A 14412-nucleotide genomic window follows, 5' to 3' on the forward strand; every position below is an offset into this window, starting at 1 on the left:
ACCGTCACTGCAAAAAGTAAATAGTTTATTGGCAGAACGACAGCAAGGCCAGAAGCTCACCTATCGAAGTGAATATAGAATTCGTGGATGCCCTCTCCGATCTTCTCTAGTATTGGTAGGTCAAAAGGAAAAAAATATAAGCAATCGTTGTCGTAACTCGAAAACACCTTGCATTCATAGCCAAACAGCTCGCAGAACATCTCCACAACATTCCTGTTCATGTATCTCGCAATCCCAGAGTCAAAGACCCACTCTATGATATCCCTTGCCGCCACAGCAACCTCTCTTCTGAAACAGGCGATGTACAAAAGACATTGGCATGCAGCAACAGACAGGATCGAATGCGCCCTGCTAAGTGACTTGACATATGATATGTAGTCCCGAATATATGTGGACTTCAGCTCCCCATCCACCTTGCATCTCACAATTAAAGACGATAAATAAGGAAGGTACACCGTTGGGTTTTTGCGTGCTAGTTTGAATAGAAATCCAAAGACAGCCTGCGGATTCCGGCAGCAAAGCTTAAAGAGAAGAAACTGGACGTTCCGGGTCCTCGAAAGCAATGAAACCTCAAAGGCTTTGAGAACCTCGTCGATGTTGAAGTCGTGGATGGCGTCAGACAGGTTCTCGTATGCAAACAGAAACATCTTAATCTTCTCCCTGAGATTTGCATGGCTTCCTTCTATGGGTGTGTCATAGTCAGATATAACCTCGTCCCATTCGTCCTGAGTCAGTATCCCGTGCATTACACTTATGTAGGCATCAAGATTCGTAAGCTCCTTCACAAGGCTCAGAAGAGTAGGTCTCATCAGCGTTCTGTCGTGTGCATAGAGCACCATTCTATCCGCAACAGCCAGATCAATAGGCGTCTTCTTCAAGCTTTCTAGGAATTCTAGTCTTTCTTTATAAGTTAACGCCATGGGGATCAAATTTTTTGTTCTTTAATATAAAGACCCTTCCAAGGATGTAAGACAGGGTTAATTTAGTGTGCACAGGCTTCAGGGCCGTTCTCTTCCCCAGCCAAGGAGTGCCCTAGCCCATGTTCTTTCTCAAGCTCCTTGTAGTATTTCTTATGCTCTTCAAGATTTACAAGAGCCTGGTTGTACAGAAATCTAAAGTCCTCAAATACTAAGGAAAACGAATCTGCTAGGGGGATCGATACGTTCTCGAGAAGCTTTATATCCTCGCATATGTCCTTAAGCGTTCTATTGTAGCTGTCGTCATCATACATCTCCGACCAAAATGCAATCGAGTTCTTATTAAAGATCTTATAGTCCTTGTAGCACGAGCTCAAGTCTGCTATTTTTACAATCATTTTCAGCTCTATTTCAGAGACCTCCCTCTTGGCATTACTCTTGGCCGCTCTCCCAGGCTTCTCCTTCTCAAAGTACTTTTCCTCAAATGCATCGATTATCTCTTTGTTCAGTTGTAAATCCGTTGCAAAAATCATCTTTTTGATGAAGTCTAATCTTTTCTCAAACTCTACATTATCCATACTCCCAAACAGCTTGCGCCTATATCTAACAATCCCCTTCCTGCATATGGCTGCATGTATCACCTCGAAAGACATCGCGTCGGGGCTCCCGTATATCTCATACAGCCTTCCGATCCTTTCTCTGCTTTTTTCCCCTGGATGCCCCACGTCATGTAGGCTCAATGCTATCACTAGGCACATCTTGTCTAGCATTGGCAAGCAGCATATCCTTTCCAACCTTCGGAGAATGAAGTCTCCAAAGCACAGCGTGTTTATCAAGTGATCGAGATTGTGGTATCTGTGGGGAAGTACATGGAGAAAAGAAAATGAAAAAAACGACTTCAATGCTTCTAGATTCACCTCAAGAAGACTGAATCTGGAGTCCTTTACTAGGGTTTGTACAGCGGCAGATATTGCGTCGGCAAGTGATATTCCCTCCAGGTGAAAGAACTTGTAGGAGGACAAGTCTAGTTGAAAATCTTCCATCGGCCTGGAGTAAAAACTCTTCTTGCCTTCAGCAACCCTTACTACCGTGTCGCATATATATTTGGATATTTCTTCGCTTTGATCCATTAAAACCTGATTTCTTCCAAGGGTCGGGGTTTGAAGTATTTCTTCGGTCCTATAATTCTTGAGCTAATTTTTCTCTGGCTTAATATCGAAAAAATTTATTCGTTAGACAAGCTTTATATTCAGGTAGTGTCATATGGCAGAAAAGTTAAAGTTCTCCTTCTCGCCCTCAACGACGGAAACCCCCAGGTTACCTTTGAATGCTTGAACCGCAATGATATAGTGCGGTGATTCAAGGTCTACCCTCAGGGATATGCTCTTCGTTATAAGGTCGAAAACCTTTTTTTTCATCTCATGGTGGCACAGCCTCCCTTCGTACATTATTCTGTAGCTCTTGTTCTCATCAAGTCTTCCGATGCTCTCCAGGATTTTTTCTTCGTCAAATTGGAAGAAATTGTCCAGTGGAACTATTCTGTGCACATACTCAAACCTTGTCCCGGAAGCTCTGAGCTTGTAGAACAGAGACAGAGACGTTTCGGTGCTTCTGTTCTCCAGCAGCAGAACGCATCTGTACCCGTCATGCTTCGTGAATTGTGTGCAGCTCTTGTATTCCTCTATTTCCTCTTCAAGAATCCTTCGAATGCTTTTTTCTTCCGAGTTCTTTCTTGGTGGCTCCACTAGCCCCTGCAGCTTTCCTGTCACCTCCCTCAGCCCTTTGGATTCCTTGTTTAGGCGGCAGGAAACAAAAAAGCCGGTTCTCATGGGGTGATCGAGCTACATCTCTTACAGCCCCGGTGATTGTGATGAAGGAAGACGAAACGGATGTCGAGATCATAGAGCACTGCACAGAGGCCCTTGGAAGCCATGAAAGCCTCTATAAGAAGAAGACACCGCTTGCAAATGTTGAGGAAAAAGACCTGCATTACTTCGATTTCATAGCTCAGAATGAATGGAGAAAGGCAGTTGCAGGGTTCTTTGGGTTTGGGGGTGCAGGAAAAACATCTCTGATCAGGCTGCTCGGAAGTAGGAGTGTTATAAAAGGGGCTGGTCCGTGCCTCTCCACGGAGACCCGATATGAGATGGAAAGAGGATGTACAGTCCATGTCCACCCAACCGTGGCCTTCCTGCAGAGAGAAAATGGGGCCTCATGTATAATAACTCTTCTGGACACTCCTGGGCATTCAGATCTAGCACCAGAGGCCCTTAGGATACTTAGATGCATTGACATTGCCATCATAGTTCTTGATATCTGCTGTGACTTGTCTCTTCAGCACGAGCTGATTTTTGATGCTGTTAATTCCAGTGGTAAGCCGTCAATCGTAGTCCTCAACAAAACTGATCTGGTCGGAAAGGAGTCTAAAAGCCTTGCCGAGAGGAAGATAGAACACCTCAGAGGTGTTGTTGAAGCAAGGGTGCATCCTAGAGCGTGGTTTATTTCGTCCTTTAAGTGTGGGATGTTTAGCAGAATGAATGGAGACGTGTTTGAACCATGCAGGGAGCCTGAGAGTGGGCTTAATGAGCTAATAGAGGAAATGCTTTCCACGAAGTTGGCGGAACACAAACGTGATGATGAAGAAAGGTTAGAAGGGTTTTTGTGGGCAGGAGAGACAATGCTGTCTAGCCTTGTACCAAGGGCTGATGTCAATGTGGGATCTACAGCTAAGATCAGTGGGGCTAATTTAGTTGCTGAGAGGCTCTACATTCCGTTTCCAGGGTGTCTTGTAGAGACCAGGGCTGCTAAGGCAAATGTCGGGGTGCTAGTAAAGTTCCAAGAGACTCTCCTGCAGAGGATTGCATCTCTTGACACCCGAAGAGCCCCAGTGCCTACGATTAAAAAGGTTTTGGAAGAGGAGAAACTAGTATGTGCCAGCTCTGGGTTTCTTGAGATGGGAGATCCAGTTGTTAGGGTCCAGATAGACCTCAGGGATGAAGAAGGCTTCTTGAGTGAAGCTTGGAAGCTAGAGCTAATATACCGTGGGCTGAAAATAGATAAAAAGAACCTATATGGAAACGGAGAGCTGTTTATGGATGCCGTACTGTATGACTTGAGGAATGTCTTGAATGTTGAATTTCAAGTTTTGAGCGTTTCAGCAAATCTCAAAGAAGCATTCAGAGGCTCGTTTGTAGAGGAAGTGGAGACAGAAGAAGGGCTAATAACGGTCAAAGGGGGGAAGCCTGCAGACGCTGATCAAGATTGCAAGCAGTCTGAAGATATAGAGGGATGGATATTGAGTGAAGGCCTTCTCATCGGAGAGCCTTTTTTCCATTCATATCTGAGCATATCCCCTAAACCTTTGGAACTGGATTCTGAATGTCTTAGGAAAGTAAAGAGCTCTGTGGCCAGGCATGCTGCGATTCTGGAGCCTCTCTATCTGGTTGAAGTGGTGTATGCACCAGAAGCAGAGGATCTTGTCAATGAGATAATCACTTCCTCCTTTGGAGAAGTAATTCGGCAAGGGACTTTTCCGTTTAGTATACTAAGAAGCGTGCTGTGCTACATTCCTGTTGCAGAATCCTTTGGGTTTGAAACGGACCTTAGGATCTACTCCTGCTCAAGGGCCGATTGCACAAAGATTCCATTCTATTGGAGCATAGTGGCGGACAGGAGCAGAGAGTCCAGCCTGGTGAAATTCATGAGAAAAATCAAGAGATCTGTGCCGAAAAGCAACTGAAACTGCAAAAGGACTTTATTAATGAAGAGCTACCTTTTTATCCCACTTTCCAAAACAGCAGCTCTGTAATTTTCATATATTTCACTTGCAGTATAGTCGATGAGTCCATAGATATGGGTGCTGAGAAGCAGCTCTCTCAGCGCAGGAAAGTCACAATGCTCTGGGTTGTCGATATTTACACTTCCCCACTGATAGTTTCTTGTCCTTGATTCAAGGTTTTCTCTATCTGCAGAAACGACCATGAATGGGACGAGGCTGTTTAAATCATTTCCTGCCGTGGGTGAAGAATAAACCTCGGGATCGTCCAGGTCGAAGATGGAGATGTTGTAGTATCTCAGCTGCTCCATAACCTGTCTCTTGACCTCTATTCTTTCTGTAATGCTCAGCCCATCCGACTTGCTGATTACCGGAATGATGTTGACTAGCCCGGAGACCTTCTTCAGGAACACGATATCTCTGTTCTTGAGTCCAAAAGAAGTTGAAGGTATGAAATACAGCAGGCAATGGACCCTTGTGTCCTCGTATTTGGGGTTTCTTCTAATCTTTGACTCCTCTGTTATGAACATGTCTAGCTGAGCTTTGATAAAGTTGCAAATTGTTTCCTGTATCTCAGTGTCATCAAGAGCGTCTCCAAACCCGGGCGTGTCAACAAAGGTAATCCTTTGCATAATACCCTCACAATCTAGATTCAGCATGTAGAGGTCGATTCCCTCCTGGCCCTTCGATGTGACAATTTCCTTTCCTATCAGAGTGTTGAAGAACGACGATTTTCCAGATCCCTTTGGCCCGGCAGCCATGATCGTGAATCTCCTGTTCTGCCTTCGAACAATCATTTGTTTGTTTATGTACTTGGCTATTTAATAAACAAAAGCTAGGGCCTCTTGATTTTCATCATGGCGAGGAGAGGGAAAAGAAGTCCTTAAAATGTTCTCTGACAGAATAGCATGCGCCCACTGCCTCAAGGATGCAAGAGTGTAGCTTGTCGCACACAATCCTCCCATTTAGAGACAGGTAGGCAATGCTTTTTCTGTTCATTAGATATGCAACAGTAACAACGGGAATCCTTTGGCTCTCCTCCGTAGACGTAAGGTCAACACAGCCCCCTCCAACAGTGGCAGAGTAACACATGTCCGTCAAGGGCATCCCGAAGTATGACAAGCAAATGGTTATGCAGTTAATCATGGTGGACAGCAGTGACCCTCCGTCCTCCCGAACAATGACTTTGATGTCTACCAAGGCCTCTGGGAGCAGAACATCACTAAATATATCCAGCAGAACATCTTCATACTCCAGCATCCTCTTCTCATTTACAGGCTCTTGCCTAGAAACAGCATAAAACTCCACCTCAATGCTCATCTTCCCAATCTCTTTAGGGCCGCTACACATCACAGACACCTGGGTGTTCCCTTGTCTCATGTCCACAATGCCTTTGCCCTCGACCATCTTTTTTGCAACCTCCACTCTTCTCAGCTCATTGGGCCTTCTTCCATCCTCTCTGAATCCCTCCTCAGAGACTAGCATGAATAGGCTTGGTACAATTTTACATAAAATATCTACAGAGGGCTGAAAAAAGATCATAAGGCCGATCCTCACAAACCTGATGGGTTCGGAATATATGGAGTGCAGGAACCTGCTTGAGATAAAGAATATCCGGGACATCGTGAGCATATCAAGATTGCTTGGGATGCCGCAGAAAACCACATACTTCACATCAGCCGTCTACTACAAATACATTTCTATGCCGAAGAGCAGAAAGACCATTCCGATAGGTGCTGCGTGCATACTGCTATCTGGAAAGGTGAATGGGTCTCTAAGGAGTCTTGAGCAGATTCTGAAAGCGAGCTACAAGCACCATGGCGTCGATCCAGAGAAGTTCTTTCAGGATGACTATAAAGATGCAATCGATATTGAGCTCCATGCCTGCATTGCAATGGACTTCGACTTCGACATGGACGATCCGTATAGCTTTCTGGAGAAAATCTGTATGGATAACGATGTCGACAGATCAAGAGCACAAACAATGTGGGTTATGCTGAACGACACAATGTATCTACCACTTATACTGTCCTTCAGCATAAGAAGCATAGTTGTGAGCTGCATGTTTGTCTCGGACATTGCCAGGGACAAGGGATGCAAGGACATTGACGAGTTCAAAGAAAGATATAAGCTCACAGAAATCAATACTGGGGACATAGACTTTATTTCCAAAGAAATTGTATCGTTTTATGAGCACATGCCAAAATAGAGTATCTACATAGAAAGGCTGGTCTTGGATAGAATTGCAGTGTGCTACTTCTTGCAACACTCGTCAACCCAGGCTGAATACACATCAATACCTGTGGTGAGCTTGTTTGCATCACAACTGAAACTTGCATCGCATACAGAGCAGTTCGCAAACCCCTTCATCAACGTCTTCTTGATGGTGCACTGGACAACGTTTTCATGGTTACACAGCGGGCAGTTGAATCTCCTTTCGAGCTTGGATTGCCTTCTTGGAACATTGAGTTTTCTTTTCACTTTCTTTCTACTCATGAGGGGATCTGGAGGCTAGGATTAACTTATCTCTGGAAGGACATTAGGAGCAGCATTTTGTATCCCAGGAATGGATATAACGGATGCAGAGGAAAGTGACGTTGAACTGATAGAGCTTCAGGGAGAGGTTGAGAACATGGATGCATTTGATGGAAGACTCGATAAGGAGCTTGTCCAGCTTGAGTTTGGAACATGTGTTCTTCATGGAAGGAAGGTGCATAAGGAGTTCTGTGTCCTTGAGGCAGACATCTGCAATGAAAAGCCCTGCTTGAGGGTGATAAAGAGGATCAAATGCGTATACTTATTTGACAAGCCTCCTAGATATAGAAGGCCCAGCTCCTCAAAGGACATCTAGGTATCCGTACAGCATACAATGCATTCCTCATCCCTCCCAAGACATAGCTTTTCAAGGGCAATATTCTCCTCTCCGGTGTAGAATATGAAGTCGTAGGGTAGGTTTGGGCCGTCTAGCAACTTATAGGCCAAGCTTGCGCATATGGAATTAATAAAGCATACATTTGGCATTATTCCATCGTACATCCCAGAGACATCGAACGCATCTGTCCTCAATTTCTCCTCGGCCAAAGCATTGAACTCGTTGACTATCTGCTCAATTTTCTCCTTCCTATTTCCAGGAAAGTCCCTCCTAAGCTCCACCAAAGACCGAAGTACTTTTTCTCTGTTCTCTGATGTTATCTTCTCGGGCAAAGAGCTCAGAGAGCAGATTCCTACCCCGTCCTCTCTATAAAGCTCTCGAATACAGTACAGGCACGAAGACCCCCTGTAAACAGCCTTCGCGTGTGCTTTGTAGCCACTTATTCCGCAATCTATCAGGAGCCTACACTTGGATCTTCTGAACATCAGGTTCAGATTCATTCTTCCCTCGATGTTGTCAAGAGCCCCAAAAATCACGTCATACCGATCGAGAACATCTACGGACACTTCTTCTATTCTTTGCGTTAGGAAGCTTGCCTTAATCCCATACATCTTAGACACAAACTCAGATGCTTTCTGCGACTTGTACTCTCCCCTGTCTCCACTAGTAAACATGAAGAGCCTGTGGAGATTCGTCAGGTTGACTCTGTCATGATCTATCACGAGAACCTCGCTGGCAATGCCCCTTGAAATCTTTAGCAGCTCCACACCCGTTCCGCCACATCCTAAAATTAACTCTAATGGCACTTACCGACTAGAATCATCTTCATGAGGGAGACAGAAAAAGAAACATTTCACACATAAGGAACACTTGTTTTATTTAGAACTGCCATGGCATGGATCAGAATGCCTTGAGAACATCCGGATATATCCTTATTATCTTCTCCTGTACATCAATGAGAATGAGGGCCTGCTCAACAAGAAATAGCTCATCGTAGCTTACTGCACACTTCAGGGCCTCCTCATATACTTCTCTGCTGCTCTTATCGTTTCTTCCAAGAAGAATTCCTCCCAGGTAGACATATGGCTTAAAGAACCTTGCATCTGTTTTGATGGCAAGTCTAAAGTATCTTTCTGCATCAGAGACATCATTTCTTGCCTGCGCAACTATCCCCTTGAACAGAAAGAACCGGGGATCCTCGCGATAGTGCTTCTCAAAGCTTGACATTATCGCCTCTAACTTTGCCGTGTCTTTGCACCTTAGATAATACTCGCAGGCAATCGACAGAACATGAATGCTTAGTGGATGGCTTTCGAGCGCCTTATCCAAGAACTCTTCTGCCTTCTCGTTTCTTCCATGCCCAACTTCGTAGATTATCCGGTCCACATACAGAAAATCATGTTCTTCGCATTCCATGGCCATAGCAATAAACTTTTCGTACAACTCATAATTCTTGAGGTTGAGGTGGATCTTTGATGCATAGAATAGAACAGACACACTTTTGCTGTTCTTCACCACAAAGTCCTCTATATCCATAGGCATGCGCCCATGCAAAGACTTAAGATACTCCCTAAGACAGATAGAGAAAATCATCTTCTCATGCTCCAGTAGCGAAATCGAGGCCATATCATTTCCCCTCACATGCATCATCCCTGCAGTCACAAACTTCGATATGCTATCATCTCTCTTCCCTGCCTTCTCAAAGGCTTCGTCATACTTTCCATCCCGGATCAGTCTGACAAGCTCATCATTAACAAAAGACTCATTTCCAAACAAGTCGGGAAATGTCCCAAAAAAGCTCTCGTATGAAATTCTCGATGGACTTGCCTCCCTCTCCCCAGCCATCTTCTTCGCCTCCCCCTCCGCCTCCATCTTCAGAATCTCCTGCGCAAGCTTCCTGTATTTCTCATCCTTTGTCACAAGCCCGCATAGAAAGGCGTCACAGAGCGTTTCTCTCCTCATGTCTAGGGCCTTGTGGCACTCATATCTCAGCCTCAGTGCCTTCTCATTCTCAAGTATATTTATCTTAAGAGACCTCTCAGCATAAAGGGCTGCCTCCTTGTAGGCCTTGATCTTTGCAAGGCATATCGCAAGGTTGTTGTAGACATTGACAAGCCTCTCGTCTCCTTCTTCCATTATACTCAGGCACCTCAGATACGAGAGTGCTGCCTCACTATACACTTTTTCCTTCAACAACAAAAGCCCTCTTTCCATATGCTCCAGAATGCTTCTTTCTCTCTTGTTTCTTCTCCATACCCGTACCCCTTGACATACAAGCATAGCTCCAGACATAATGGCAATAGTTAGAAAAGCTGAAGTCTTCCTTCCCACCATTGGGCCCAAAATATTGACCAATTTTTACTCACGTCAAACACTCATGCTTCAAGACATCCGTAAAGCTCCTTGAACTTATCTGCAAACCTCGAGCTCTTGCCTTTCACAAGCATCTCTAACTCATATGCTTCCTCTCTCATTGCCTCAAACAGGAAGTACAGCATCGTCTCTTTGGTCCTGTGGATATACTCCTCAGGAAACTTTCCTTTAGTCCATGAGAGACAGGAAATAACAAGCTCATAGTACCTTTCTAGGTGTGTGCTTGATTCCTTGAAGTCTATTGCGCTTCCAGACAGAATCATGGCCCTTGATGCAGCACACACATACATGGTCTCTAGATCTTTTGGCACCTTTTCATTGCTCCCCTCAGCTACAGCACAGCCTTGAAGATACAAGTAAATTACGGCTGATGTTTCCGATGGCAATTCTTGGCTGCCCTTCAGGATCATATTTAGGAGCTCAATAACGCTTGAGTCGAAGCAAACAAAGTCCTTTTGCAATCTCTTCACAAAGGCCTTCAAGAAGGCCAATCTCTGCTCCGGAGACTCCAGGCCGCTTATATAGTCAGATATAATGCTCCTCAGCCTAACTGCTCTTTGATCCGTGCTCTGAGTGTTCCGAAGAAACAAGTCCACAAGAACACTCCACTTCTTCTCAGCCCCAATCTGTGCAAAGGACCTTAGCAACAAGTATCCGGAGTACAGCAGGAGATCAACCCTGTCCCCGACAGACCCTATGAACAATTCAATATACACAAGGTGATCGGAACTTCTTACAAAGAAATCATCAAACATGAACTGCAGCCACTCCTCTTGCTGCCCAGGATGGCAAGCAAAAACAATCATGTCCGACCATGAAACATCTTTTTTCAGATTCTCCAAGAATCTAAGTACTTTTGATGGGCACCTTGTGGATTCTATATCATTATAGAACACAATCCTGTCAAACTCGGTTTTCCATGGATATAGAGCTTCAAGGCTTCTATACTTTGCAGAAAGAAACCTGTCGTGGATGCTGTACCATTCATTCAACCCTCTGTGATCTGTCCTTGGAAGAACCAGTCCCTGGACTAGAGAATATGCATAAGAGAAATCGGCCCCCACAAGCTCAGGCACGAGGCGGCATATTGATGGAATTGCCTCCATTATGCACACCATTGCAAAAACCTCCTCGTAGAGCGCCATTGCTCCGTTGGAAAGAGATTCAAGGTGGAATATGATTTCCTTGAGTATCCCGGAAGATGTCCTGGAAACATCCGTAGAAAAATCGAACCCAGTAAGGAGCTCGATTGTTGAAATTATCTCATCCGCATCTTTCTCGTTGATGAACACAAAGCTTGTATGCCGGGAAATTATACCTATGAGATAGGAGATAAGCGACAGTACATACTCGTCCTTTCCACTCATGGTGCCCGGGATGTATGTTAGTACGGACCGAAGTGCAATGCAGCATGCCACGATGTTCTTGTCAAGGATGTTGTGCTTCACATACGTGGTCAATCTAGTAAATATCGGCAGGAGCCTCTTGAAGCACATTGCTTCGTTGTCCAGCAAGGCTATGACCAGGCCTATCTCCTTGTAGCTAAAGCCACAACTAAAGATTCTCCTTATCATCGACTTGTACAGGCTATATGTCTGGCTATATCCAAAATATCCTCTGTAGTACTCAAGATCTTCACAGGATAGCTTCAGCTCACACACAGAGCTTACGAAATCCTCCATTCCGATCGGAATTATGGTCTTTCTCACAAACTCCACCATCTTCTGGTTGAAGTCCACATCCACAACCTTTTCTGCCTCTATAAACTCACTGAAAAAGGTCTTGAGATCCTTCATGAGCCGGGTGCTTCCTTCAGAAGCCGGCATGGGAAGGTTTACAAGCAGAAAGTACTTTACATAGACGTCGGGGATTGAGAGGATGTCCTCTAGGGATAAAGCGTCTGATGCTATCTCCACTGCCCTTTGCCTATCTGTCTCTATGTAGAAGTCTATGTCACTCGCAACGGCCATCCGAGCTTGATCTGCGGCAGAATTTCAACGAAAAGGATACCAATGGCGTTGTAGGATGTGTATCGTGTGGTGGAAGATGTTTGATCTTGGAAACTCGGAATTTGACGACCCCACGAAATAGCCCTGGATAACAACTATGGGAGATAGAGATCTTGGGCTTGAAAAGAAGATACACAAAGCTGCACTTCTTGAGACGGTTGGTGTTTTAAACCAAGTTGCAGATAAGAAGGACAAAGGCGGCAAGAAAAAGACCTATGTAAAGTCTGAGAAAAAGGAAAAAGAGAGTAAGAGGGACACTCGGAAAAAAACCGACAATCATGGAATAAGGCCAAATAAGCAGAAAAGAAATGCAATGAGAAAGTGTGGCCAAGTTGCAAACGAGAAGGAAAGTAAGGATTCAGAGAAGTGTCTAGAAAAGATGACGAGGAAAGAGAGAAGGTTGGAGAAGCTGAGGAGTAGGGGAAAGGGGCCATCCTCAAAGGAATACTATGAAAAGTTTATCAAGAAGCGCAAAGACAACTCTCCAGAGAAGAAAGTTTCCAAAAGCGTCCTTCCTTCGAAACGCAAGGAGGACTTTCCCAAAGACGATGGAGGCAAGAGAAATAAAGTGTCTTCGTCCCGCAAAAAGAAGAGGTAAAAATCAATAGCGGTCTATTCCTGGAATTAAATCCTTCTTATGCTTTTTCTTCTCTATCAAGACAGTTTTTGTGTGAGAAAGCTGGATATCCTGTGTGGGTAGAAGCTTTACGATGGAGCAACAGATGGAGGAGACATCATCGAATATACAGATATCTATCGCTTTTTGTGCCCTGTAGTAGATGGGCTGTTTGTTCTCAGACCAGACCTTCAAGTGCACATCGCAATGGCTGCTTTCGATGGTTAAGCATGCAGAGAACCTTATAGGCATCTTACTACGAACTTTAACCTTCGATGGAACATCTACGTCGTACCTGAGGAACCTTATCGACTTAAAATCCAGACTCTTTATGTACTCTATAAAGAGCTTGATGTTACTGATAAGCGAAATGTCGAAGTCTGTATTTACAAAGAGAAATTGGATCTTTCTGAGTATATTATCTCTTTTCTTACGAAGAAGCTCATCCATTCCTTTGTAGACATAGTATATAAACAGATACCGGTCGTCATCATTCTCTTTCATCTGGTTGAAAAGCCTCTTGTAGTGCCCCTTCTTATCCACACTAGGCTCTTCAAGAAACTGGCAGAGAATGTCCTTGAAAAATATGTATCCATCTCCGCATCCGTTGGGCTTGGAGCACTCCATAATGTCGAGAAACAGGAAGTGATCCTCAATGATCTTACTTATCCTCATTTCTGGATCAGCCCTTTTCATCTCTCTTAAGACCATCAATCTTGCAACATAAAGGTTGTCCTCAAGAGATTCCTCGACCTGGGCCATGGGCGTGTGCTTATAGAATCTGTCGACGTTTGCAAGAAACAGCTTCTTGTTTCTGGACACAATTTTTCCTATGCACCTAAATACATCTCTAGGTCCCACATTCACCTCCATATGAGAAGTCAAGATGTTGAAGACTTCTACGTCTTCATACTTGAGGTTTCCAAGTAGGCCCAGGATATTTGCCTTGACATTGCAGCTTCTTTCCTTGAGGCTCTCACTGATCTGCCGGACTATCTCCTTGTCCACAGCTAGCACATACTTCATGCTTATCTTCTTGAGGTAAAGGGTACAGAGCTCCCTGACACCGCTGTCGTCGTCATTCAAAGAGTCGACAATGAAGTCAAAGGCTTTCGAGGCGATCCCCGGTGTAATCAGCGAGAATACAGATGATATTGTATTTCTGCGAACATCAGAGTACTCGTCCTCAATACCGTATATCAATCCCCCGCAAAGCTCCTGGTCATCGGGGCTAGTGACCTGCTTGCTCAGAAGCCTCCCGATCATCTCGTCGGGAAGGCCCTTGAACTCTCCAATTGCCTTTGAAGCAAACACCCTTATTGAAAGCTCTCTATCGTGTATTCCATGGCACACTGCTCTGAGTATCTTTGTCTTGTATCTCTCGTCTTCGGAGAACCTCATCAGCTGGTGCAGCGCCGCTTCTCTAACATCCTTGTTTCCATCCCTTGCCTGCTTTATCAAGGAGAGAATCCTGATATTCCCCTTCTGCCTTAAATAGATTGCCCTGATCAAGTGGTCGGGATCATGCTGAAAAGAGGGAGGAGGTGGTATGTCTGGGAAATGCTTGCAGTGCAGCATCAGTGAGATTTTCCTTACCTTGGAGCTTTCATGGAGAATCAATGCAGATACATCTTTGTAGCAGATTGGAACACCTCTGTGGAGTGCGTTTTCAAGATATACAACCAAATGGTGGCCGTTACATTCTGGAGTGCATCCTGGAGAATAATAGTCAGACAGCGATTTTGCAGAGCCACCCTCAAAGTCTGCAGCAATGCTGTTCAGAACATTGCACTTGGATGGCTCGTGAAGATCAAATATCTGTAATCCAGGGAGCATGGGCTTGGCCGAGG

General features: G+C 44.7%; 14 protein-coding genes across 14 annotated transcripts; 4 read left to right on the plus strand and 10 right to left on the minus strand.

The window, feature by feature from the left end:
• Window positions 1-56: 56 nt before the first annotated feature.
• EHEL_090750 (uncharacterized protein) lies at window positions 57-920 on the minus strand (the record flags this gene model as incomplete). The annotated part of the gene is made up of 1 exon (XM_003887902.1): window positions 57-920. One exon carries the CDS (start codon window positions 918-920, stop codon window positions 57-59), a length of 864 nt encoding a protein of 287 aa, XP_003887951.1.
• Window positions 921-982: 62 nt separating this feature from the next.
• Window positions 983-2047, minus strand: EHEL_090760 (uncharacterized protein; the record flags this gene model as incomplete). The annotated part of the gene is made up of 1 exon (XM_003887903.1): window positions 983-2047. One exon carries the CDS (start codon window positions 2045-2047, stop codon window positions 983-985), a length of 1065 nt encoding a protein of 354 aa, XP_003887952.1.
• A 129-nt stretch (window positions 2048-2176) lies between these two features.
• EHEL_090770 (uncharacterized protein) lies at window positions 2177-2746 on the minus strand (the record flags this gene model as incomplete). Its single annotated transcript, XM_003887904.1, has 1 exon — window positions 2177-2746. One exon carries the CDS (start codon window positions 2744-2746, stop codon window positions 2177-2179), a length of 570 nt encoding a protein of 189 aa, XP_003887953.1.
• Window positions 2747-2787: 41 nt separating this feature from the next.
• Window positions 2788-4656, plus strand: EHEL_090780 (uncharacterized protein; the record flags this gene model as incomplete). Its single annotated transcript, XM_003887905.1, has 1 exon — window positions 2788-4656. The coding sequence occupies one exon, from the start codon at window positions 2788-2790 to the stop codon at window positions 4654-4656; it is 1869 nt and encodes a 622-aa protein (XP_003887954.1).
• Window positions 4657-4685: 29 nt separating this feature from the next.
• EHEL_090790 (septin) lies at window positions 4686-5489 on the minus strand (the record flags this gene model as incomplete). The annotated part of the gene is made up of 1 exon (XM_003887906.1): window positions 4686-5489. The coding sequence occupies one exon, from the start codon at window positions 5487-5489 to the stop codon at window positions 4686-4688; it is 804 nt and encodes a 267-aa protein (XP_003887955.1).
• A 58-nt stretch (window positions 5490-5547) lies between these two features.
• Window positions 5548-6177, minus strand: EHEL_090800 (ribonuclease; the record flags this gene model as incomplete). Its single annotated transcript, XM_003887907.1, has 1 exon — window positions 5548-6177. The coding sequence occupies one exon, from the start codon at window positions 6175-6177 to the stop codon at window positions 5548-5550; it is 630 nt and encodes a 209-aa protein (XP_003887956.1).
• A 79-nt stretch (window positions 6178-6256) lies between these two features.
• Window positions 6257-6901, plus strand: EHEL_090810 (uncharacterized protein; the record flags this gene model as incomplete). The annotated part of the gene is made up of 1 exon (XM_003887908.1): window positions 6257-6901. The coding sequence occupies one exon, from the start codon at window positions 6257-6259 to the stop codon at window positions 6899-6901; it is 645 nt and encodes a 214-aa protein (XP_003887957.1).
• A 44-nt stretch (window positions 6902-6945) lies between these two features.
• Window positions 6946-7188, minus strand: EHEL_090820 (uncharacterized protein; the record flags this gene model as incomplete). The annotated part of the gene is made up of 1 exon (XM_003887909.1): window positions 6946-7188. The coding sequence occupies one exon, from the start codon at window positions 7186-7188 to the stop codon at window positions 6946-6948; it is 243 nt and encodes an 80-aa protein (XP_003887958.1).
• Window positions 7189-7258: 70 nt separating this feature from the next.
• Window positions 7259-7543, plus strand: EHEL_090825 (uncharacterized protein; the record flags this gene model as incomplete). The annotated part of the gene is made up of 1 exon (XM_059743541.1): window positions 7259-7543. The coding sequence occupies one exon, from the start codon at window positions 7259-7261 to the stop codon at window positions 7541-7543; it is 285 nt and encodes a 94-aa protein (XP_059599524.1).
• On the minus strand, window positions 7540-8393 carry EHEL_090830 (uncharacterized protein; the record flags this gene model as incomplete). The annotated part of the gene is made up of 2 exons (XM_003887910.1): window positions 7540-8348; window positions 8375-8393. 2 exons carry the CDS (start codon window positions 8391-8393, stop codon window positions 7540-7542), a joined length of 828 nt encoding a protein of 275 aa, XP_003887959.1.
• A 71-nt stretch (window positions 8394-8464) lies between these two features.
• EHEL_090840 (uncharacterized protein) lies at window positions 8465-9898 on the minus strand (the record flags this gene model as incomplete). Its single annotated transcript, XM_003887911.1, has 1 exon — window positions 8465-9898. The coding sequence occupies one exon, from the start codon at window positions 9896-9898 to the stop codon at window positions 8465-8467; it is 1434 nt and encodes a 477-aa protein (XP_003887960.1).
• Window positions 9899-9939: 41 nt separating this feature from the next.
• EHEL_090850 (uncharacterized protein) lies at window positions 9940-11907 on the minus strand (the record flags this gene model as incomplete). Its single annotated transcript, XM_003887912.2, has 1 exon — window positions 9940-11907. One exon carries the CDS (start codon window positions 11905-11907, stop codon window positions 9940-9942), a length of 1968 nt encoding a protein of 655 aa, XP_003887961.2.
• Window positions 11908-12043: 136 nt separating this feature from the next.
• Window positions 12044-12544, plus strand: EHEL_090860 (uncharacterized protein; the record flags this gene model as incomplete). The annotated part of the gene is made up of 1 exon (XM_003887913.1): window positions 12044-12544. The coding sequence occupies one exon, from the start codon at window positions 12044-12046 to the stop codon at window positions 12542-12544; it is 501 nt and encodes a 166-aa protein (XP_003887962.1).
• A 3-nt stretch (window positions 12545-12547) lies between these two features.
• On the minus strand, window positions 12548-14398 carry EHEL_090870 (uncharacterized protein; the record flags this gene model as incomplete). The annotated part of the gene is made up of 1 exon (XM_003887914.1): window positions 12548-14398. One exon carries the CDS (start codon window positions 14396-14398, stop codon window positions 12548-12550), a length of 1851 nt encoding a protein of 616 aa, XP_003887963.1.
• Between the last annotated feature and the right edge of the window lie 14 nt (window positions 14399-14412).

This window comes from Encephalitozoon hellem, chromosome IX, assembly GCF_000277815.2.
Source record: "Encephalitozoon hellem ATCC 50504 chromosome IX, complete sequence".
Lineage (NCBI taxonomy): Eukaryota > Fungi > Microsporidia > Unikaryonidae > Encephalitozoon > Encephalitozoon hellem.